At 38.8% G+C, this 23,750-nt stretch overlaps 1 protein-coding gene across 1 annotated transcript; it reads left to right on the top strand.

Moving 5' to 3' along the window:
* Window positions 1-10,360: 10,360 nt before the first annotated feature.
* On the top strand, window positions 10,361-10,954 carry LOC133856740 (uncharacterized). Its single transcript, XM_062291788.1, has one exon. The coding sequence runs from the start codon at window positions 10,361-10,363 to the stop codon at window positions 10,952-10,954; it is 594 nt and encodes a 197-aa protein (XP_062147772.1).
* The last annotated feature ends 12,796 nt before the right edge of the window (window positions 10,955-23,750 follow it).

Below are 23,750 nucleotides of genomic sequence, written 5' to 3'. Positions count from 1 at the left end.
TGCATACATGGTTTTTAATAAAAGAACAGAAACTGTAATGGAGTCAATCAATGTGATCATTGATGATGAAGAAATTGAGGCATCTAGCAAGGGGGAGGAAATTTAGCCCATTCCTACAGAGCTGCCTATTCCTCCAACTGACATGATCAAGCCTTCTACTTCACCTCAAGAAACCTCAGGTATGTCTCCAGCTGCTAAATCTCTTCCTGTTCCTACAACTTCTGATACTACTATCAGTGCTTCTGAAGATGAGGATATTCCAATAAATCCTCATAAGCGGTCATGGGTAAAGCATAATCATCCCCCTCTGCAGCTCATTGGGACTCTTGAAGAAGGGTGTCGGCTAAGAAACAGAGTGATCTAACCCTCGAGTGAAGTAGCTAATCAAGTATCCTACAGCTGCTACCTTGTACAGACAGAGCCTAAGAAAGTTTACGAAGCCATACGAGATGAAAGTTGGGTCTCTGCCATGCATGATGAGTTACATCAGTTTACCAGAAATGATGTATGAACTCTGGTTCCCAGACCTACTGATCATAACATCATTGGCACCAAATGGATTTTCAAGAACAAATCAGATGATCATGGTACAGTGGTCAGGAATAAGGCACGCCTTGTTGCTCAAGGGTACACACAGATTGAGGGGATAGACTTTGATGAAACCTTTGATTCGGTTGCCAGGTTAGAATCCATCAGAATTCTTCTCTCCATCGCTTGCCATCTTGGATTTAAGCTTTATCAGATGGATGTAAAGAGTGCCTTTTTGAACGGCATTATTCAGGAAGAAGTTTATGTAGAACAGCCAAAAGGATTTCAAGATCCTTATCATCCCCATCATGTCTACAAGCTAAAGAAAGCTCTGTATGGTCTTAAGCAGGCTCATCAAGCGTGGTATGATCATCTAACCACATCATTTGGCTAAGGGGTTTACAAGGGGACAGGCTGATTGGACCTTGTTCGTCAGAAATCAAGGTACACACAAGCTCATTGCTCAAATCTATGTTAATGATATCATATTTGGAGCTACTCTAGATTCCCTAGCCCATGAATTTTCTAAAGAGATGAAGCAGGAATTAGAGATAAGCATGATTGGTGAGTTGAACTACTTTCTGGGTCTTCAAGTCAAACAAACTTCTGAAGGCATCTTCATTTCTCAATCCAAGTATGCTAAGGATCTGGTTAAATGTTTCGGCCTAGATGGGAAGAGTCATGCCCGTACTCCCATGAGCACAAGTGTCAAGATAAGCATTAATCTTACAAGGAAACCAGTTGATCCTACTGTCTATAGAAGTATGATAAGGAGTCTTCTCTACCTCACAGCCAGTCGACCAGATATCGCCTTCAGTGTGGGAATTTGTGCTCATTTTCAGGCAAATCCTAAAGAATCTCACTTCATTGTAGTCAAGCGTATCATCAAGTATGTAAATGATACTATTCTCTATGGCATCTGGTATTCCAGGGAAACAAATCTTATTGTTGCAGGTTACTTTGATGTAGACTGGGCTGACAATGCTAATGATAGAAAAAGCACCTCGGGAGGATGCTTCTATTGGGAAATAATCTTGTGGCTTGGATGAGTAGGAAACAATCTTCGATTTTCCTCTCCACTACTGAGGCTGAGTATATTGCTGCAGGAAGCTATTGTACCCAATTGCTGTGGATGAAGAAGCTGCTATTTGATTATGGATTCACTCAGGATTCCATGATTATCAATTATGATAATACTAGTGCCATAAATATTTCCAAGAATCCTGTTCAGTACTCTCGGACCAAGCACATTGACATCAGACATCACTTCTTACGTGATCTTGTGGAATCCCAGGTAGTATCTCTCTCCTTCATTCCCTCTAATAACCAATTGGCTAACATTCTTACCAAACCTCTGGATGGTAGCAGGTTTGAGTCTCTTCGAAAAGCCATTGGTGTTTGTGACATGTCCTAGACATGTTTTTTCCATACTAGGATTAGACTTCTTTGTGTTTCTTAAGTCTTGTCATCTGAAAGCATGATGTTTTAATAATAATAATAATAATAAATATTTTGGGGAGTTTGGTAGCAGGGTTGTTCTTTTTCAAATTTGTCAGCTATCTCATGTCTCTTATTCTGTTTTAGTGGTTCATTATGCTTTGATGAATTATGCTCACATGTGGTTGAGATCATAAGTCTGACATTTGCAAAGTTTTCCTGCTCACTTTTTGTGCTTGATAGTTGCTGTCCTCATGTGATGATTTTATGCACTATCCAAGGCTCTCCTAAGGTACATCCTTTTTTTTTTTTTTTTCTCTAACTTCTTGTTCCTGGAAATTCTGATAAGAGAGATTTTTTTTTTTTTTTTTGTTAAGATGGTCAAATTGACCAACATGCTAGTTGAACCTACAGCCTAAAAATTCTAGCATTCTCTCTAGGTTGCAGAACCAAAAAGAAACAAGCAGTTATACTTCTGAGTTCTTTGTTGTATGCATAAATTCACTGCTTCTGTGCTAAAACAGCTTTATATCTTGTCCTTCATGGTGCAAGTAAAAATTTTATCTTGTTGTTCATAGTGCAAGTAAAATAATTAGGTGCTGCATCTTAGGGGGAGCGTATCAGATAAGGGTTGCTAGGCCCTAGTAAAATGAGGTTTGATTTTTGACTGATCTTCATTAATTTTCTCTCTTGTTTAGAAAATTCAGTTGCTTTAAGTCATATCAGTGAACTTCAAAACCTTATTGAGAAAGCCTTCACACACACACACACATTACATGAGTTGAGCAAGCTATATTAATTATTCTGTTTGCAGGGAAATTTTTGCTTATCCATTTCTTGTATCTCAACTCTATGTTTGTGTAACTCTGACATGCTATTTGGCTGATTTCTCAGAATTGGATACATGCGTGTGCTGCTCTACTTGTGAAGGAACTAACCTTGTTGTTTTTCTTTCCCTTTTCAGCAATATGTTTTTCTCATGATTTTTTTTAACAGTTTCTTTGGTTTTTAGAATTGTTTATGGGATTGGTTTTATTTACTCTGTTTACCCTTGTCCTGCTGAGACATTGAGGGGGAGTAATTATTTTGTGGTTTTTTATACTCTGTTTTACCTTTTGTCCTTTTGAGACAAAAAGGGGAAGTATTTTTTTTATTTGGACCGGGATTGTATTTTTAACCGGTCAAGTGATTTGTGTCCCAAAATGGCCAAAGGGGGAGTTTGTTAGTTTGTAATTGGTTGCATTCTGTTGGACAAAATCACTTCTATGTAATGATGCTTATTATATAGGGATGATGTATTATTCAGAGTCTACACTTCAGTTATGAGCTTCAAGAAGACTTTGTGCAAAATTCAAAACAGTGTAGCTCAGTTCCCTTGCATGCGTCCAGACGATGTGGTATTCCGTCCTGACGCTCATCTATCAAAGCATCATCCGTCCGGACGACAAGAACTTTCCGTCCGGACGTCCTTCTATGTCCAGAAGCTTCGAACTATTCTCGGTTGCATCCGTCCGGACGTTTCAGCAACACGTCCGAACACCTTTCGGTGTTCAACAAGTTAAAAGATTTCTTTCCAAAACACAGATATGGGACAACAGCTGCAACCATCCAGACGACATGGCTATTCCGTCTGGACACTATCCTTGATAAGGCAAGTCGTGCAGAAGAGTTCAACCGTCCGGAAGTCAGACTCCATGGTCTGGACGCTCAGGCCTTAATATGGAAATTGTGTGCAGCAGAAGTGCAACCGTCCGGACGCTAAGGCAATACCGTCCGGATGCGGCCCTATTCAGGAAAGAATTTCAAGCAAATTTGTAAAGTCGATTGCACAATTGTCTGTCATGTCTAAAGGGAATGCTAGAGTTTTTAGGTTCTAGGTTCAACTAGCATGTGGTCAATTTGGCCATCTTATCAAAAACCTCTTCTCTTATCCAGAATTTCTAGAAACAAAAAGTCAAAGAAGAAAAGATGTACCTTTAGGGGAGTCGTGGATAGTGCACATTTTTCATCGCATGAGAAAAGAAGCTATCCAATTTTTGCATATACAGGAAAACACTTGGCAAATTATAGTCAGAAACTCTCAATTATATCTAAGCAAAATAAATTAATACCCAAAGAATTGAGAAATCAGGAGAAAATACATGCAATTATCTGATATGCCAAGAGAAAAAATATCCTGCAAATTCTCCCCAAATTTTTTTTTTTTAACTTAAAAAAAAAAATACAATATGGAAAAGACATCATATGCAAGGCAAGACCAAACCTGATGATGCCAATATAGAGAAACAGTCGCTCGACCTGCTTTTTCTGTCTTCCCCAACAAGTACCTACAATGCTCTCTCAAGAGAATAGGGGGCATAACAAACTGGTTCCTCGATTGCATAGTAAGCACACAAATATAACAAGTAAAAGTGCAAGCAACCAAACCTGATGCCTTAGGATTAGGAACCGAATCCTAGGCATGAACACATTCTCCTGCTAGGTGCGTTCATTCCCCCTCATGGGGTGAATGGTCTCATCTTTCTTGACCCATTCCTGCTTAACCCGTGGAGATGGTTTGCGGGTCATGTCCATATTGGCCATACTCCTTAGCATATCTTGCATCAGGCTCAGCAATCCTTCATAGCCATTGTTGCTAGTGGGCTTCTACGGTTTTCTCTTGTAGAGCCTTGGTTTGTTCTTCTTTGATTTGCCACTTTGATAGGCAAGAACAAACTGCTGCTGATGCCGTGAAGCCTGAAGTGTCGTAGGAGGTAGAGTGCCTGATGTAGCTCTTGTTGGCAGCTTCTTTGGCTTTTGAGCCTGGAGCTGTGGACACTTGAGTCGGATGTGACCAGTGATGCTGCAGTGATGGCAGGTGGGCAAGCTTCTTTTTCTTGAATGCTTCTTGACATTCTCTGCAGAATTATAGTTAGCATTCTTACAAATAACATTGCCCTTACTTTTTATATGTCTCCTATGCGGAAGGACATATTTTGCTGAGGAAGAATCTTCAACTTCACTTTTCCTCAGATCATCCTGCTTAATCCAAGGCCTGTGGGATTTCAACAAATAACAATTTGGCCTAATATGACCAATCTTCCCACAATTATGACAAGTAGGGACAAACTTACCATGAGCTTGTGTACCTGTATCTTTGGATTTTGGCATCACATGATTAGTTAAGCAAGAATTTTCTAAACAAGCTGTATCTACTATCACAGGTTTAATATCAATAGAATCTATTTCAGAATCAGAAGCATGTGAAGTAGACGTACTCATATCATCAACAATTGAAGCAGGCTTGTTAGAAATATCTGAATGAATACAAAGCATGCTTTTCAAATTATCACTTGAGAATTTATTCAAGAGGTCCTCAGATTCTTTTAATTTATTCTCAAGTGTATCAATAATGTTAAATAGCATGGTATTCTCAGATCTCAAAGAGTCAATCAAAGCATGTGATTCAGATAACTGAACAATCAAAGACTCTTTTTCTTACTTCACCTTTTTGAGCTCTTTTGGAGAAACAATTTTATCTATTTTAGCAAAAACTTTAGAGAGCTCAATATCATGATTTTATTCAGATAACTGAGAGAAATCCATGATAGAAGGTGTAATAAAAAAAATAGAAGTCACAAGAGATGAAGATCACACTCAGGAAATAAATCCTTTCAACGGAGTGTGCCTGCTCTGATACCAATTGAAAATTGAAAATGACTTCTAAATAAAATGCAAGTGTGTGCAAAGTGTTCAACAAAAATATCAATGCGGAAATAAAAATAACACACAGATTTTTGTTGACGAAGTGGAAACTCAATCAAGAGAAAAACCACTCCGGGGCAGCCAAACCCAGGAATTCCACTATTCAGAAGATGAAGCTAGATACAAGATAGTAACACTCACATGTACCCGATGCAGTGGTAGTACCTTGTTCTCTGACGTGTAACCCAACACGAATGCTTCCCAACCAGGTCACCTACCTAAAGGGGTCTTCAGATGTAGCGCAGCAACAGCACACTTGTAATGGCTTCAGAGGAAACTTGAACAGCTAATACTTCTCTGAGCTCTAATGGAATTCAATGCCGAATTCTTGCAGTTCTCAATGCCTAGGGGCCTCTATTTATAGGCTAAGGTGTAGAATGGGCGACTGTTGAAATATATGCGGGTGCCGTCCGGACGGTGGTCATGGCTGTCCAGACGGGCAACTGTGCGACAGGATTTTCCAAAAATTTCGCTAAAAATCTTTCCTGTTTAAGAGCCGCGTCCGGACGGAAGACACAGTCGTCCGGACGGTTGTACGTCCGCTACAAGTATTTTCCATATAAGGCTTCGCGCGTCCGGACCATGGGGGATGAACGTCCGGACGGCTGATCTTCAACACGCAATTTTCATAACTGATGTGCGCGCGTCCGAACCATGATAGGCAGTCGTCCGGATGGTTGAAGTCGAATCGGCAATTTCCTTCTTTGATGAACGCCCGTCCGGACCAAGGCTGTCTGACGTCCGGACGGGTGTATTTGAATTGCGATTCTTGCCTTATGGAGACGCACGTCCGGACGGGATACCACATCATCCGGACGGTTGATTGATCTTCCCTTTATTGGAACTTGGAAAGAATCTGAAACTGTTCGAGTACAGAGAGGCGTCCTAACGGGCTGCTGAGACGTCTGGACGGATGCAAGTTGGATAGAACCTTCTCGACACACTGGATGGTCTGGACGGAAATGTACGTCGTCCGAACGAATGATGTTTGGTCTGTCTGGCGTCCGGACGGTATGGCATGTCGTCCGGACGGATGGAACAGTGATAGATGGGCGTCCGGACGGGATGACACATCGTCCGGACGGCTGACAGGGAACCGGAAATCTTCTGACTCTGAAGCACTTCTGAATAGTTGAATCCCTGTGAAGCATCTTTTACAAACAAGTATTTTTGTCCAAACACAAAATGAGGCCAAAAACTAACATGTTGAAGTATTGATTAAGTGATTAAATTTACCTCTCCTATCAGCTTAAGCTTTTGGGATAAGTGGTGGTTTAATATGGTATCAGAGCTATAGGATATTCTAGTTTGCAATCCCGTGGATTTTATTTATTTTTTTAATGTTCTTTATTTTCTCCTCTCATCATTTTGTTTCTAATTTTCTTTTGGTATCTGAGGAAAAAACTATCTATAAAAGTCCATTTTTAGCCTACTGTGATTATTCTCCGATGGTGCTCGTTTTCTATTCATTCTCATTAGTCGAAGAAGAAATTGTTTGATGTCCAAAAGTATTGGGTTGCGGGTGAAAACAACTCCACATCTTGTTAGTCCTCACACTGTGTGGCATTCTTGGATCTTGCCTTTCCCACCAATAAATGTTGAAGCTTTGATTATGAAAGATCTTTGCATTTCAGTGGTGGAAACAAGAGGTATGACATGGAAAAGGTTATGCCATTCTCTTCCATTGTAAATCTGGAGAGAAAAAGATGGAGAGAGAGAGAGAGAGAGAGAGAGAGGCAGAAGAAGAAAAAGAAAAAAAGAAGAAGGAAAATAAAGAAACCAAAAAGAAAAAAAAAATTGGTTGGAAAAAAAAGCAGAAAAGGCATATGTGTGGCCCATATAGCCTATTTTAGGCCCATAGTTGGCCCCGTTTTGGCCAAATTAAGTCGGTGTTCAAATTTCTGCCAAAGTAGTCGATGCTGGCCAAACAGTCGCCGAAGTCCAAATTCTGGACAAAGTAACCGATGCCTGCCAAAGTTGCGAAGTCAAAGTTCCTGTCATAGCAACTGATATTCCAACTCAGGCCATAGTAGTCATTCAATGTTCTAGATAACAGACCTTTCAACTTGCGGGGGCATGTTAAAGGCTACAAATCCTTTGAGATAATTGTTGATTTGTATCCCATAAATTAAGGGATTTACATAATTTAATTATCTGAAATTAAGGGATTTGATTTGTATTTGAAATTATGGTTAAATACGTCTGACCCCCCTGTGGTTTAACTATTTTATTTTTTGTCCACTGTGGTTCATTTTGTATCGTATATGGTACCTCATTTATGCCTAAAAACAGATATGGTACCTCTGTCCAAAAATTGATGGAAGTCCACATCATAGGCCTTAAAAAATCGACACTTGTCCCTATGTATAATTAAAAAAAAAAACTAAAAAGTTAAAAATAATAAAAACTTTAAAAAAAATAAAAAACAAACTTTTTGAAAAAAAAAAAAAAGAAACTAAAGAGGGGTGGCTCCATGACCTGCCAAGGGGGGTGGTTCGGCCACCCTTAAAAGTAAAATGGGGTTGGTCGAAACCACCCCCAAGAGCCTTAGGGGTGGCTCGGCTGCCCCTGTTTGGCCTGGGGTTGGGTTCGGCCATCGTAGATCGGACCATCTAGCAATGGCCGAACCACCCCCATGGCTCTTGGAGGTGGTAGCCCAAAATGAAAAAAAAAAAAAAAAAAAACTCTTATTAGGGTTTGGCCACCCCCAGATCGGTCATGGAGTGGCTCAGCCACCCCTATTTTTCTTTTATTTTTTATTTTTTAAAGTTTTTAATTTTTAATTTTTGAGTTTTTTTTTAATTATGCATAGGGATACGTTTCAATTTTTTTAAGGCATGTGACATGGATTTTCATCTATTTTTGTACGGAAGCTGGATGGAGGTACCATCTCCATCTTTAGCCATAAATGAGGTTCCATCTACGATACAAAATGAAGTACATGGGCAAAAAATAGAGTCGTTAAACCACAAGGGGCAAAAAAGTATTTAACCTTTGAAATTATTCAAACATCTGTAAAGCTCTATATATAGAGCATTACACTCAAATCATATTATGAAGGAAAGATGTAGCCAATTTTTTTCTTATACCCTTGGAATGCCCCCCCACCTACCCTTTGTCGTGGTTGTTTTTTTCTTTTTCTTTTTTTTTTTTTTTTTTTTTTTTTTTTTTTTTTTCCCTTCTGTCTGTCATAGAAGTTTCTCATTTCTACTAGGTCAAAAAAAAAATAAAATTACAGAGTTCAAGAGTTCAGAGGTTGAAGAAGGGACGAAGGTGGAAGACATGGCAACTATTTTTTTTTTTCTTTCTCCAAAACGCACTGTTTAAAAGTTGGATGACTTGAGTCCAGATGAGAGTTGGCACATGTTAGACCAAGAGAAGAATGAAGAAATAAGTGGCCTTAGCCTAGGTTCAGCCTAGTGCCCAGCTAGCTGCCACACGACACCTGTTGCCCTGCATGTTATCAACCTATAAAGTTAGTCTTGAGTTTTGACTAACTTGAGTCTTGACAAGTCGTGGCTTGATGTGAAAAAAGCCAAATGAGTTTAATGAAAGTTGCTTGCCAAAGTTCAAACCGAGCCTACAACTCTATAGCTATAGCCTACAAGGAACATGCATGCCAGCTGCCGTACATGATATCTTGTGGCTTGGAAAAAAAATCTCAGTCAGTGTGCGTGTGTGATAGTGTGTCATCTCGGGTTATCTTGACTTGAGTGAGTTTAGAGCCGTGTGCGTGTGTCATTCAATCATAATGTCAAATCTTAGTCAGAATTTTTTAGACTTCGAGGCTTCGAGCTTTGGGTTCAACTTAACACAAGTGTTATTTTTTTTTTTTGTTTTCCTATTCCTTTCAGATTCGAGTGTTATTTTACAAATCACTAAAGTCTGAGATCAGAGAAGTAGAAGAATTTGCTATGTACGATTTGTTCTTAGGTATTTCTTCCAACTCAAAGCATTCAACCATTCAAATAAACCTTCAAATTTCAACTGATCAAATTAATTTCTAAACAAAATCCAGCCTTTCAGTATCATCCTACTAGTATGTAATAAACTTTCATTTTGATTAAGATTTAAGCTTTTATTTTTGAATTGTTCTTTTCAATTTATTGTTCTTTTATATTTAGATTGCTTTTTTTTTTTCTTTTTTTTTTTTTAATGTAATTGTTTTTATATTTAATTGTTTATGAATATATATAGTTTTTGTTTCATATATTAATTGTATAAAGTATATAATTGTAGTTGCCTGAGATTATGGAGAACAATAATTTAATTGAGCTACAATCAAATTCTAAACGAGTTCATATTGAGGTAGATTTAGCAAATCTACCAATCGATCATTGCTTAAGGGAAAAAATTTATGATTACCATCCTAGTGATAGAGACAAAATTCAAAGAGCATATCTACAAAAAAGACCTTGTCAACCATTTGACCATAATTTTTCACAAACACAATTTGGAAAAACATGGCGTCGTTTTAATCCAACATGGTTCAAAAAATATTCTGACTGGTTGGAATATAATATTTTAAAAGATGTTGCGTATTGCTTGTTTTGTTATCTCTTCAGACCGAAAACTAAAAATCAAGTAGGAGGAAACTCGTTTGTTACTGAAGGGTTTACAAATTGGAAAAAGAAAGATAAGTTATAGAGTCATGTGGGGGCTCATAGCTCGACGTAGATGTGAAACTTTGTTAAATCAGAAACAAAGCATCATAACATTTTTTGACAAGCAATCAGATCAACGGAAAAGGGAATATAGAACTCGTTTGAATGCATCAGTTGATTGTATTTGCTTTTTACAACAACATGGATTAGCATTCTGTGGCCATGATGAATCTAAAAACTCAAGTAATCAGGAAAATTTTCGTGAATTGTTGCAATTTCTTGCGAAACATATTGAAGAAATTGACAAGGTAGTCTTAGAAAATGTTCCTGAAAATCATCAAATGACCACACCGGACATTCAAAAAGAAATAGCAAATGCTGTAGCAAGTGAAACTCTAGATGCTATTCTTAAAGATCTTGGAGACTCGTCATTTGCTATCCTAGTTGATGAATCTCGTGATATATTTGTTAAAGAACAATTGGCAATTGTTTTGCGATATGTATATAAGCGGGGCCATGTGATTGAATTTTTTGTAGGCATTACACATGTTAGCAATACCATAGCTGTAGTATTGAAGAGGACAATTGAGTCAGTACTTAACAAGCATCATTTAAGTATTAGCATATTGCGAGGATATTGATACGATGGAACTAGTAATATGCGAGGTGAGTTGAATGGACTTAAAACACTTATTTTGAATGAAAAATCATCTGCCTATTATGATCATTGCTTTGCACATCAGCTTCCACTGACTTTAGTTGTTGTTGCTAAAAATCACATCCAAATTGCAACTTTTTTTAGCTTGGTTAATAGTGTTTTTAATGTTGTTGGAGCACATGCAAACGTTGTGACACACTTTGTGAAAAACGAATTGCTGAAGTTGTGGAAGCACTGCAAAATAATGAAATTTCTACTGGTCGTGGCTTGAATAAAAAAATGAATCTAAAAAGACTTGGTGATACGCGTTGAAGTTCTCATTATGGTGAAATTATTAATCTTATTCTTATGTTTTCTTCTATCATCGAGGTGGTTGAAGATATCGTGGAAGATGGTTTATATTCTGAACTAAGAGTAGAAGCAAATATACTAATTCAGTATGAAATTGGTTGAAGTTTCAAAGCAGCATTTACAGGCTATGAAAGAAGAAGGGTGGAACTCTTTATTTGAAGAAGTTTCTGTGTTTTGTGCCAAAAAAAACATTGTTGTCCCCAATATGGATGATATGTACCAACCTCGATCACGGCGCAAAGCTCAAAGCATGAAAAATTCGCATCATTATCGTGTGGAGCTTTATTATACTGTTATAGACATGTAATTGATACGTTCAGAATTTTAGGGCTTACGTGGCAATATCGAATCCCTAAGACAGTAGTGAATAAGGAGTATAATCTCCATATATTATTTTCCTAAGTGTTTTAGCTAATAAGGAATGTATTTTCCATTAGTTTATTTCCTTTCTAGTTATTTTCTTGCATAATGTAATGACGGCTAGACCTAATGGTTATGTCTTATGACCTAGCCTTCTTCTATATAAGTGTAACCCTAATCAATAAAGAAGCATGCTGAATATTATGAAAACCTAGAACCTTTGTTGGTATCTTTGGAGGTCACGGCTCCCTCGAAGTAGCCATTGGAGATCACGACTCTCTCAAAGTAGCTTTTATCTATTTTCTTTTGTTTCTTTTTATTATTTGATTTATTTGAATTGCTATCAAAGCGAGATTTTCTTCAACAATCTCCGATCCACACCATCACCATGTCTTCTCGATTTTTTCGGAATGAAGAAGAATGAGCAACGTGGGAAAAGCTGCGGTCAGAATTCCTCGCGTGGAAAGAGGAATCGAGCAAACAGATGGAGGAGATCAGGAAAAGAATTGAAATCTTTTCTCCACCACACACCTCTCCGACAAGCCAATCCTTGCCCATAACGGGAGAGTCAAACACAGGTTTTGTTGATACGGATTTTATACCCCATATAATCAATGTCAAGGCTACCGAGGACGTCACGATGCCGCCTGATTTTTTTGGGGATATTTCAAGCCCGGATGGTCGTGTTGTCAAGGAAGGAGTTGCTGGAATTCTTGTAGCAGCTAGTCTAGTGCAGTTTGGCATCAACAACAGGGTTCTACTTAGCAACCAGCTTGAGCCGAAACCAAAGAAGCTGAAGAATGGGTCCGACAGGCCAAAAGAGTTCCTATCTCTCTATCCAGAAGGGGTTGAAAATGTCAAGGGGGTGCTGCAGCAGATTGTGAAGAAGAAAGAAGAAGAGAGGAAGCAAGGGTTGGAAGAGCATGGAGTAATTTTTACAAAACCAGAGTTCTTCCTCGGGGACAAGGAAGATGTTAGGGGAGAGGGATGATAAGTTCAGAATTTTAGGGCTAACATGGTAGCACACGTGGCAGTACCGAATCCCGAAGACAGCAGTGAATAAGGAGTATAATCTCTATATATTACTTTCCTAAGTGTTTTAGCTAATAAGGAATGTAATTTCCATTAGTTTATTTCCTTTCTAGTTATTTTCTTGCATAATGTAATAATGGCTAGACCTAATGATTATGTCTTATGACCTAGCCGTCTTCTATATAAGTGTAACCCTAATCAATAAAGAAGCATGTTGAATATTATGAAAACCTAGAACCTTTGTTGGTATCTTTGGAGGTCACGGCTCCCTTGAAGTAGCAATTGAAGATCACGGCTCCTTTGAAGTAGCAATTGGAGATCACGGCTTTCTCGAAGTAGCCTTTTTCCCTTTTCTTTTGTTTCTTTTTATTATTTGATTTATTCGATTGCATCAGTAACTCCAAGAACTTAACAGTCGTTTTACTAAGGCGAATTCTGAATTATTACTGTGTGTTACCTGCCTGAGTTCAGATGACTTGTTTGTTGCTTTTAATAAGGATAATGTTGCGCTCTGTTGTTACCGTGCACACACCAATGATGAATAATATGAGAAGAAAAAGAGATAAAAGAGAGAGAAATACACAGTATTTACTTGGTTCGGCAATTTGCCTACGTCCACAGGAGTGGGTGCGGCTATATTCAATAATCTGTCTGTTCTGGGTTACAATACAACATATATATAGTAATCCCTGCAGCCCTTAAAAAAACCCTAGTTCCCCAGGCACTAATTCGCGTTTCTCCAGACGCGTGTCTGGACGACAACAAACTAGCATCTGGACGGCTACATTAGGTATTCCTCATTTGTAGCCATCGCATTGCTGTCTGAACGCCACATTGAATAGGTGCTCTCGGGTCTAGGTGTCCGCTGAACTGTCTGGACACCTAAGCGAACATGAACTCACTGTGGTTGCTGTCTGCTGACTCGTTCGGACACTTCACTGAACACTGGAGGATGTCCGGACGCTCCTCTGAGCCGTCCGGATGGTCACCTGCGAATATGAGCCATTTGTCCCAACAATTTCCACCTTGTGCGAATATTCGCCACCTTGAAAATAAACAAGTATTGTACCTCCACCTGGAACTGGTAAGTTGGGGATGCCGCCTCCTCTCATCTCCTTTCTAGAATTGGAGACATTTATCAAGTCCAAGTAATGCTTGAACTTGTTTGCGGTAATGAGCTTTGTCAACATGTCTGCTGCATTCTCAGAATTGTGGATCTTCTCAAGTAACAAATCACCTGTAGAAACCATTTCTCTGATCTTGTGAAACCTCACATCAATATGCTTGGTTCTCGTATGATACACCTGGTTCATTGCCAAATAAATGGCACTCTGGCTGTCACAGTGTAGCTGAACTCCACCTTGCTAAATACACAACTCCTTGACTAACCCTCTGAGCCACAAAGCTTCCTTAGAAGCCTCAGCCGCCGCCATGTACTCCGCCTCAGTCGTGGACATCGCAATAGTAGACTGGATCATGGATCTCCAACAAATAAGTCATCCTGCAAGAGTAAACACATACCCTATGGTCGACCTTTTATCATCCAAATCCCTTGCATAGTCTGCATCTACATACCCCACAACTGACACATCACTCTTCAATCCGACAAAAGTGATGCCATAGTCTGTAGTACCCCTCAGGTACTTGAAAATCCACTTGACTGCATCCCAATGCCATCTCGCTGGATTTGCCATGAATTTGCTCACCACATTGACTGCTTGAGCTAAGTCTTGCCTGGTACATATCATCGCATACATCAGACACCCCATTGCACTGACATATGGGACCTTGGACATGTCTTCAGTTTCTTCAACTGTCATTGACACTGTGAGGAACACAAACGAAAATGATTTGCCCACCTTCTTTCACATATCCGGCCTGGGATAGCCACAATTTCTTGGCATTCCTATCCCTGCAAATCTCCATCTCAAGAATCTTCTTGGCTGCGCCCAAATCCTTCATGTTGAATCCTTTGCTCAAAAAGGCCTTCAGCTTGTTGACTTCTTTCATACTTCTAACTGTGATAAGTAGATCATCCACGTACAGTAATAGAAAAATATATGAGCCATCATCAAGGCTCCTCACATACACACAACAGTCATACTTACATTTGTTGTAGCCAATCTTGATCATGTAAGAGTCAAACCTCTTGTACCACTACCTTGGAGACTGCTTCATCCCATAAAGTGATTTTTTCAGTTTACAGACTAAGTGCACCTGTCCAGGTTTACTGAACCCTTTTGGCTGCTCCAATGCCATGTCAAAATGTGCTACCAACGCCAAAACTGCTATGATGGAAGTATGCCTGACCACTGGGGAAAATATTTCCTCGTAGTCAACCCCTTTCTGCTATGAGTAGCCCTTCGCTACTAGGCGAGCCTTGAACTTTTCTCCCCCTTTTTTTTGATACTGCTTTCCTTTTCTTGAACACCCACTTGCACCCTATCTCCCTCTTCCTCTCTGGAAGCTCCATCAAATCCCATGTCTAATTCTTGTGCAAGGACTCCATCTCTTCCACCATAGCACCCAGCCATCCACTTTTCTCCTGGCTATTGACAACCTCTTGAAATGTAGTAGGATCTCCGCTGCTAATAACAAGAGCATAAGAGGCCATGTCTTTGAAACCATACCTGATCAGTGGCCTGATAGTGTGCTTGGGTCTGTTTGTGGCTATAGTGTACTGCTCCTCAGCGCCTGAAGTAGAGGGCTTTGTACCCTGAGAAGTGTTCTCCTGCACAGAAGTCTCTAGCTCCACCTACACCACCAGCTTATCATTGCTACCGCTTTTTGGCATCTGCTTCTCTTCTCCCTGAGTACTCTTTAACATGGAATTTTCATCAATTACCACGTCTTTGCTGATCACCACCCTTGTTTGCCTTCGAATCCCAAAACTTGTAACCTTTCACCCCTTTCTCATAATCGAGAAAGGTACACTGTCTAGACTTCGGGTCAAGTTTCAATCTCTCTTCACTAGGTACGTGTACATATGCTGGACAACCAAACACTCTCAATCCAGAGTAATCTACCTCATTACCTGTCTACACCTCCTCTACAACCTTGCCTCCTAGTGTTACCCTCGGTGATCTGTTTATCAAGTAGCAAGCCATACTCACTGCATCAACCCAGAAAATCTTTGCAAGTCCAGCATTCAACCTGAGACATCGTGCTCTCACCTTAATCGACTTGTTCATCCTTTCTGCCACACCGTTTTGCTGCGATGTCATGCGTACTGTGAAGTGTCTCCTTATCTCATGCTACTCATAGAAGTCTTTGAACTGATCATTCATGTCAGTTCCATTGTCTGACCTAAGGCACTTGATCTTTCTCCCGGTCTGGTTGTCCACTTCAACTTTCCACAATTTGAACTTGGCAAATGTCTCTGACTTGTGCCACATAAAGTACACCCAAACCTTTCTAGAAAAATCATCAATAAACATCAGAAAATATACCTGTCCTCCTCGTGAAGCTGTCATTACTAGCCCCCAAACGTCATAATGGATGTAGTCTAAAACACCCTCTGTCTTGTGTGTGGCTGACTTGAATTGCACCCTGCTCTGTTTTCCCATAACATAAAACTTACAAAATTCAAGTTTACATGTTTTAACACCCTTCAATAGATTTCTCCTATGAAGTTCTAACATGTCTCGCTCACCCATATGACCCAAACGCATATGCCACAAGACAATATTATTAGACTCAGACTCCACAGAAGCTGCTCCGCCTACAACTGTATTACCTAACAGTTTATAGATATTCTTCGAATTCTTTTCTCCCTTCATCACTACCATCGCACCCTTAACCACTTTCATTATCCCGCCTTCAGACTTATAACTAAACCAGCTAGAGTCTAAAGTACCCAATGAAATTAGATTATTCTCTACATCTGGTACATGCCTAACATCACACAACGTTCTAACCACACCATCAAACATTTTAATTCTGATATTTCCTATGCCAGTAATTTTACAATGTGCACCATTACCCATAGTAACTATACCATAATTAACTGACCTGTAGGTGTCAAACCAATCTCTGTTGGACGTCACATGAAACAAACATGCTGAGTCTAGAAGCCAAGAATCCATAGGATGCTATGAAGTTTGTGCAATAGAGAGCATATCACCATCAACAGCGTCTGAATCTTCCTCTACTACGTTTGCAGACCTTGAGGAACCTTCTTTATTGTCGTCCTTCTTTTTATTTTTCAGGTCTGGACAATCCTGCTTCATGTGCCCTTTCTTCCTGCACTTGTAGCAATTGACATCCTTCCTCTTCCTCGACTTTGACCAAGAATTCCTTGCATTCGAACCCCCTTTGTTGTTGCTTCTTCCACGTTCTTGGTTACCCTTCACAATTAGCCCTTCTCCTTGAGAACTTTCATCACTAACTTTATTCCTTTGATGAAACGCCAGTAGGGCTCCGGTAACGTCCTCTAATCCAAGGACTCTTTCCCCCATGTCGGAGTTGTAACCAAATTTTCATACATGGTAGAAGTTGGGAGTGAATTCAACATCATCAACGCCTTGTCTTCGTCTTTCATTAGTTTTTGATTGGCTGCATTTTGTTGACAAAATCACTATCATGTAATGTTGTTGTTTCCACAGGGATGCCGTATATTCAAGAATCTTCAAATTATATAGAGTTTATTTCTCTAAGATGGAAGGAGCCTTATTATGACAAGTTCAGTGTCACAAGTATGAAGAAGGCTATTTCAGAAGTTTCAGGAAGATTTTGTGCAAATTTCAACTCAGAGAAGTCGGATCCCAAGATTCCGTCCGGATGGCCTTGTCTAGAGTCCGGACGCTCTTCAGTCAGCAACATCCATCCGGACGATGTGGCAATATCGTTCGGACGCCCATCAGTGTCAAGAAGCTTTGAACAGTTCAAGTTTGCATACGTCCGGACGTCATGGCAACATGTCCGGACGCTTTTCAGAGTTTCTGAAGAATTCTGCGCTCAAGTGCATCCATTCGGACGACGTGGCAATACGGTCCGGACGCCAGTCAGTGTTCGACAAGTAAAATGATTTCCTTCGCAAACATAGATATGGGAAGACAGCTGTAATCGTCTGGACATCAGGTCTACACCGTCCGGACACTATCCTTGATAAGGCAAGAAGTGGAGAAGATTTGCAATCGTCTGGACGTCAGGGCAACACCGTCCGGACGCCGGGCCTTATTATGAAAATTGAGTGCAGCAGAAGTGCAACCGTTCAGACGCTAGGGCAACACCGTCCGGACGTGACCTTATTCAGGAAAGAAAATCAGCGCTTTATGGAAAGCCGGTTGCAAAGTTCACCGTCCTGACGGCCTCAGCTTGCGTATAGACACCGCCTAGAGAAAACCGAATCAGAGTTGATTTAGGTCTTCTGTAGCCTATAAATAGAGGCCTCTAGGCATGTATTATTTACAGAATTTGGTATTGAATTCTCTATAGCTTAGAGAGGGTGTTTAGGGAGATATTGAAGATCTGCTAGCTCTTTAGTTGTTGCCAGTGTCTGATTTGATTAGCTGTAAAGTATATTTTAGGAGGAGCCCTAAGATAAAGGATTCCATTGAAGACCCCTTCAGGTAGGAGACCTAGTTGGAAGGCGTTCGTGTTGGGTTATACGTCAGAGTTCAAGGTACAACCACTACATCAGGGTATGTCAGTGTTATTGCTTTGTAACTAGCTTTGTCTTCTGAATAGTGCATATTCTGGGTTTGGCTGGCCCGAAGTGGTTTTTCTTTTAATTGAGTTTTCACTTCGTTAACAAAATATTTGTCTCCTTTAAATTCCACATTTAATATTTTGTTGCACACTATTCACACACACACACACACACACAATTAATTAGAAGTCATCTTTACTTTTTCATCTTCGAACTTCACATCAAGCCTCTTCAAATCACCGATTATTTGATTGAACACATTGATGTGTTGGCTCAAGTCCGAGCCTTCCACCGTCTTCAGCCCGTACAACCGCTGCTTTAGATAGAGCTTGTTAGTCAACGACTTGGGCATGTATAGGCTTTCTAGTTTCAACCAAACTGTCGCCAGAGATTCTTCGTCCATGACATGAGACATCACGTCATCTCCTAGACAAAGCTGAATCGTAGCCACCGCCTTTGCCTCGAGCTCTTTCCAATCTATGTCTGCCATATCATCTAGTTTTGTCCCATATAACGCCTTTTACCATACCTTGTTGCACCAACAAATCCTTGACACGCCTTTGCCATAACCCGAAATTGCCCGTTCCATCGAACTTCATCACATCGAATTTCACAAAAGATGTGCCAACCCCAGCAATCGAAGAACTTGGTTCTCAAACCTGGCTCTAATACCAATTGTTGTGATCTTTTGTTACCGTGCATACACCAATGATGAATAATATGAGAAGTGTTAGTTTTTTATTGGTTGCATTCTGTTGACAAAATCACTATTATATAATGTTGCTGCTTTCACAGGAATGCCATATATTTAAGAGTCTTTAGCTATTCAGAGTTTATTTCTCTGATGTGGAAAGAGCCGTATTATGACAAATTGCAAGTGTCACAAGCTTCATGAAGGCTATTTCAGTGTTCAAGAAAGATTCTGTGCAGATTCCAACTCAGAGAAGTCGGATCCCAAGTAACCGTCCGGACGATGTGGTGTTCCCATCTGGACGCTCATCAGTTAGCAACATCCGTCTGGACTCCCATCAGTGTCTAGAAACTTTGAATTGTTCAAGATTGAATCTGTCTGGACGTAATGACAAATCGTCCAGACGCTATTAAGAGTTCGAGAAGAATCCAGTATTCAAGTGTATCCGTCCGGACGACGTTGCAATACCGTCCGGATGCCATTTAGAGTTCGACAAGTAATAGGGTTTCTGTCTTAGACACAGATATGGGAAGACAGCTGCAAATCGTCTGGACGATGTGGTGTTCCCGTCCGGACGCTAACCTTGGTAAGGCAAGTTGTGCAGCAGAAGTGCAACAGTCCGGATGCTAAGGAAACACTGTCAGGACGCGGCCTTGTTATGGAAGCTTTTAACACTATTTTGGAAAGGCGGTTGCAGTTGACCGTCTGGACGCTCGGTCAAGCCGTCCGGACAACCTCTAGTATTTTAATCATAACTTTTTGCTCAAATATCGGATTGGGATGAAATTGGTGTCATTGGAAAGCTAACGAAAAATGCTACAACCTGACTATCCAGACGGTCAAGAGAAACGTCCGGACAGGCGCGTCCCAGAGTCCGAATCTGAGTTGAAAAAGGGTTTGTAAAGCCTATATAAAGGGGGCTCTAGGCTTGTGTTTAGTACATAATTCGATAGAGAATTCCTTATAGCTTATAGAGGGTGTTTAGGGAGATATTGAAGATCTGCTAGCTCTCTAGCTTTTGCCAGTGTGTGATTTGATCGTGTGAAGTCTATCTTAGGGGTTGACCCTCAGGTAAAAGAATTCATCAAAAACCTCTTCAGGTGGAAGATCTGGTTGGGAGGCGTTCGTGTTGGGTTACATGTCAGAGTTAGAGGTATGACTACTGCATAAAGGTATGTGAGTACGAGTATCTTGTAACTAGCTTTGTTTTTGGATAGTGGATTTCCTGGGTTTGGCTGTCCCGGAGTGATTTTTTCTCTTCATAGAGTTTTCACTTCGTAACAAATATCTTGTCTTATTTAAATTCCGCATTTAAGATAATTGTTTGCACACAAACACACACACTTGGTTTAAATTTGAAGTCAATAAATTATTTTCAAGAAGAAAAAGAGATAAAAAGAGAGAGAACAACACAATATTTACGTGGTTCGGCAATTTGCCTACGTCCACAGGAGTGAGTGCGGCTATATTCAATAATCTGTCTGTTATGGGTTACAATACAACATATATATAGTAATCCTTGTAGCCCCCAAAAAAACCCTAGTTCCCTAGGCACTAATTCGCGTTTCTCTAGATGCGCGTCCAGACGACAACAACCTAGCGTACAGACGACTACATTAGGTCTTCCCTGTTCACAGCCATCGCATTGCTGTTCGAACACCACATTGAACAGGTGCTCTCGGGTCTAGGTGTTCGCTGAACTGTTCGGACACCTAAGCGAACAGAACTCCCTGTGGTTCCTGTCTGCTGACCTGTTCGGACGCTTCATTGAACACTGGAGGATGTTCGGACGCCCCTTTGAGCCATCTAGACGGTCACCTGCAAATATAAGCCACTTGTCCCAACAGATAATATACTTAGTCTTGCTCAGTTTTACCAGAATAATTTTTCAACAGTTCAACTTATGATCTTGGACAACCAACTTGAAACAAATATCATTGACATGTGTTCTAGTGAAAAATTTGCAACACTTAAAGGGATTGGACAACTTGCTAAGAAAATGATAGAGATGAAAAAAAAATATCACCTATCCATTAGTTTATTTATTGGTGACATTGTCATTGATTCTGCCAGTTGCGACAACAACGGTTGAAAGATCATTTTCAGCAATAAATATTGTTAATGGATGAATGATTGTTTGGTCACATACATTGAGAAGGATATATTTAAAACTATCAGCAATGAAAAAATCATGCAGCGATTTCAAGGTATGAAAACTCGTCGAAGACAACTGAATTAAATTGTAAGTTACATTTATATGTTTTAAACATTAGTTTAATTTTGATCAATTATTTATTTATTGCGTTAGCTAAATTTTTTAATTAATTTTTGTTCAACTATATTTTTTTTTTATTCATCGATATTTTTTTTTTTTACCCCTTCACCCAAAATCCTGGCCGCTCCTCATCTTCCAGTCTTCCTCCTTAAATTAAATGGTGCTCCATTCTTCATACTCTCATTCTGGAAAAATCATACAAAGAACATACGTGTTCTGCAAGAAAAGAATATCACTAACATGAATTCAAATACAGCCACCACAATAACATCACTGGTTTTATATACGCAGGAAATGAAATGGAAATAACATATAGAATGTTGCCAAAAAGAGAGAGTGCATCAAAAGATTCGTAGCCTAACAAATACATGTTACTCCCCGCTCCCCCATTTTATTTGTCCATCTTAGTAAGTCTAACCTTTTAATTAAGTAGATGCACTTATTCTTTGTCGTTATTCCTTTTTTTCTTTTTCTTTTTCTTTTTTTTTTTCAAAAAAAAAAAAAAAAAGAGAAGGAAAAAGAAGAAACTATTGAATTCAATGGAATAAAAAATAAAAAAACAAGTTTCCAAAACTTTCCTCGAAACAAGTTTTCAAATCCAAGTTGTGCCGAAAAGACCAATTTTTTTATTATATTCCTATAATAATTTATTCTCTTACAAAATAAAATAAAAAACTAAAAAAAAAGTAAACTAAACTATTCTTTTAAAGAAAATGCAAAATCAATCTTTGTGGTTGGCCTAAATTAAAAATCGTTTCTTGAGGAATAAAAAATAATTTAGAGGTCTTTAGGGTAGGCCAAAATAACAATTTAATCATTGCAGTTAAATTCCATTAAAACACTTGACGGATTCTGTTGACGGATTCCGTTAGTGTCATCATCAACACTAATAAATATATATATATATATATATATAGGGGAGGTGAGGTGGAGACTATATGGCCTATGTTTTGCAGAATGTCAAGCGAATAGGGACACCATTTTGTCTTTTTTACAGTATTATTGACATATTCATTTACAAAAAAATAAATAAAAAATCAGTTGTTTGCAAACACCAGAGGTAGAAAGAAATTATTTTAATCAATTTTGAGATTTTTTTTTTCTTCATAAATTTCAAACACAACATTATTCAATTAAAAATAAAAATAAAAATAAAATAAAATAAAGCACTTTGGGTTTAATAAGGGGGCATTAAAAGGGTTTAAAGAACTTTGGGTTTAGCCCCCTAAACAACAAAGCTTTTGATTCTACAAACAACAGTGTCATATCAAAATTGTCAAAAGGAGGTGGCTTGTATAATTACTATTAGTTTGTGATTGATTACTATTGAATTTTAATCAAATAGTAATTTTAAAATCCACCTTATTTTTAGAGGGATATAAGAGTGACACATGAGAGATTTCTAGAATTACTCCCTGAACTGCTCATCTTTTTGCCAGATTTTTATGACTAAACCCATGTTTGAAAATGATTAAGGATCTGATAGGATTGCCAAAAATATTCTCATGATTGGTTTACTCCTAAGCATCTTGTGGAAACTATTTATTCTTACTAAAATATCGTTATGTTTATCTCTTCAAGTACATAATGTTGTTTATACAAAACTAATTAAAAATTAAACAAAAAATGACTGGGAAGAAAAACTATATATAAACCATGGTTTTTCTTAATTTTCCAATATATAATCAGTCTATACTATTTGATTTATTTTCTATATTTTTCATCTATAACCGAATAAAACCTGTTTATTTTCATTTTTTTGTAAAATAAAATAGTTCCATACTTTTATTTACAAATTTTTCGTTCATTTCTATACTATTTGATCTATTTTCTTTATCCACTCATACAAGGAAGAATGGCTTTACTTCCATCTTCCAGTTCCTGATAATCAAACTGAAGAGATTTTTAAATTGGCAAGAACAACTTTTCTTTCATCATGCAAATTATATGGAAAAAAGAAAAGAAAAAAGAAAAATTCTTCAATTGCCATATCTCTCTTTGCATTACTAGCCAATTTGTGTTCCACAGCAACATGTATCAAACAAAATTCATGTTCAAAAAAATGCAATCAATTCTAGTAAGAAGCAATTTTTAACGGATCTCATTCATCCAAAACACAGGACAACTTTATTTAATATCAAGCAAAGCACATGGCAAGTCTTACATAAAGATAATATCTGAGAATCTAAAAGCAAATGGAAAGGAGGAATGTAATTTACCACTAATATGCGAAGAATCAAACCAAACAGGCGCTCAGATTTGAGAGAGGGATTCGTCGGCTCAAGGGAGAGGGAGAGAGTTTTTGTAAGGATTGAGGATTGTGGTTTAGTGCACGCACAAGATGAGGATTAACACCTTTATTAATAAAAACGTATGGCAATGGAATGTGAGCATTTTTGTCATTTAAAAGAAAAAAAAAG

This window comes from Alnus glutinosa, chromosome 14, assembly GCF_958979055.1.
Source record: "Alnus glutinosa chromosome 14, dhAlnGlut1.1, whole genome shotgun sequence".
Lineage (NCBI taxonomy): Eukaryota > Viridiplantae > Streptophyta > Magnoliopsida > Fagales > Betulaceae > Alnus > Alnus glutinosa.
The sequence above is the reverse complement of the archived record's forward strand: the minus strand, read 5'-3'. Positions and strand labels throughout refer to the sequence as shown.

What these genes read in the sequence shown, in the direction of transcription:
- LOC133856740 (XM_062291788.1), top strand. Translation starts at nt 10,361, where the DNA reads ATGTGGGGGCTCATAGCTCGACGTAGATGTGAAACTTTGTTAAATCAG.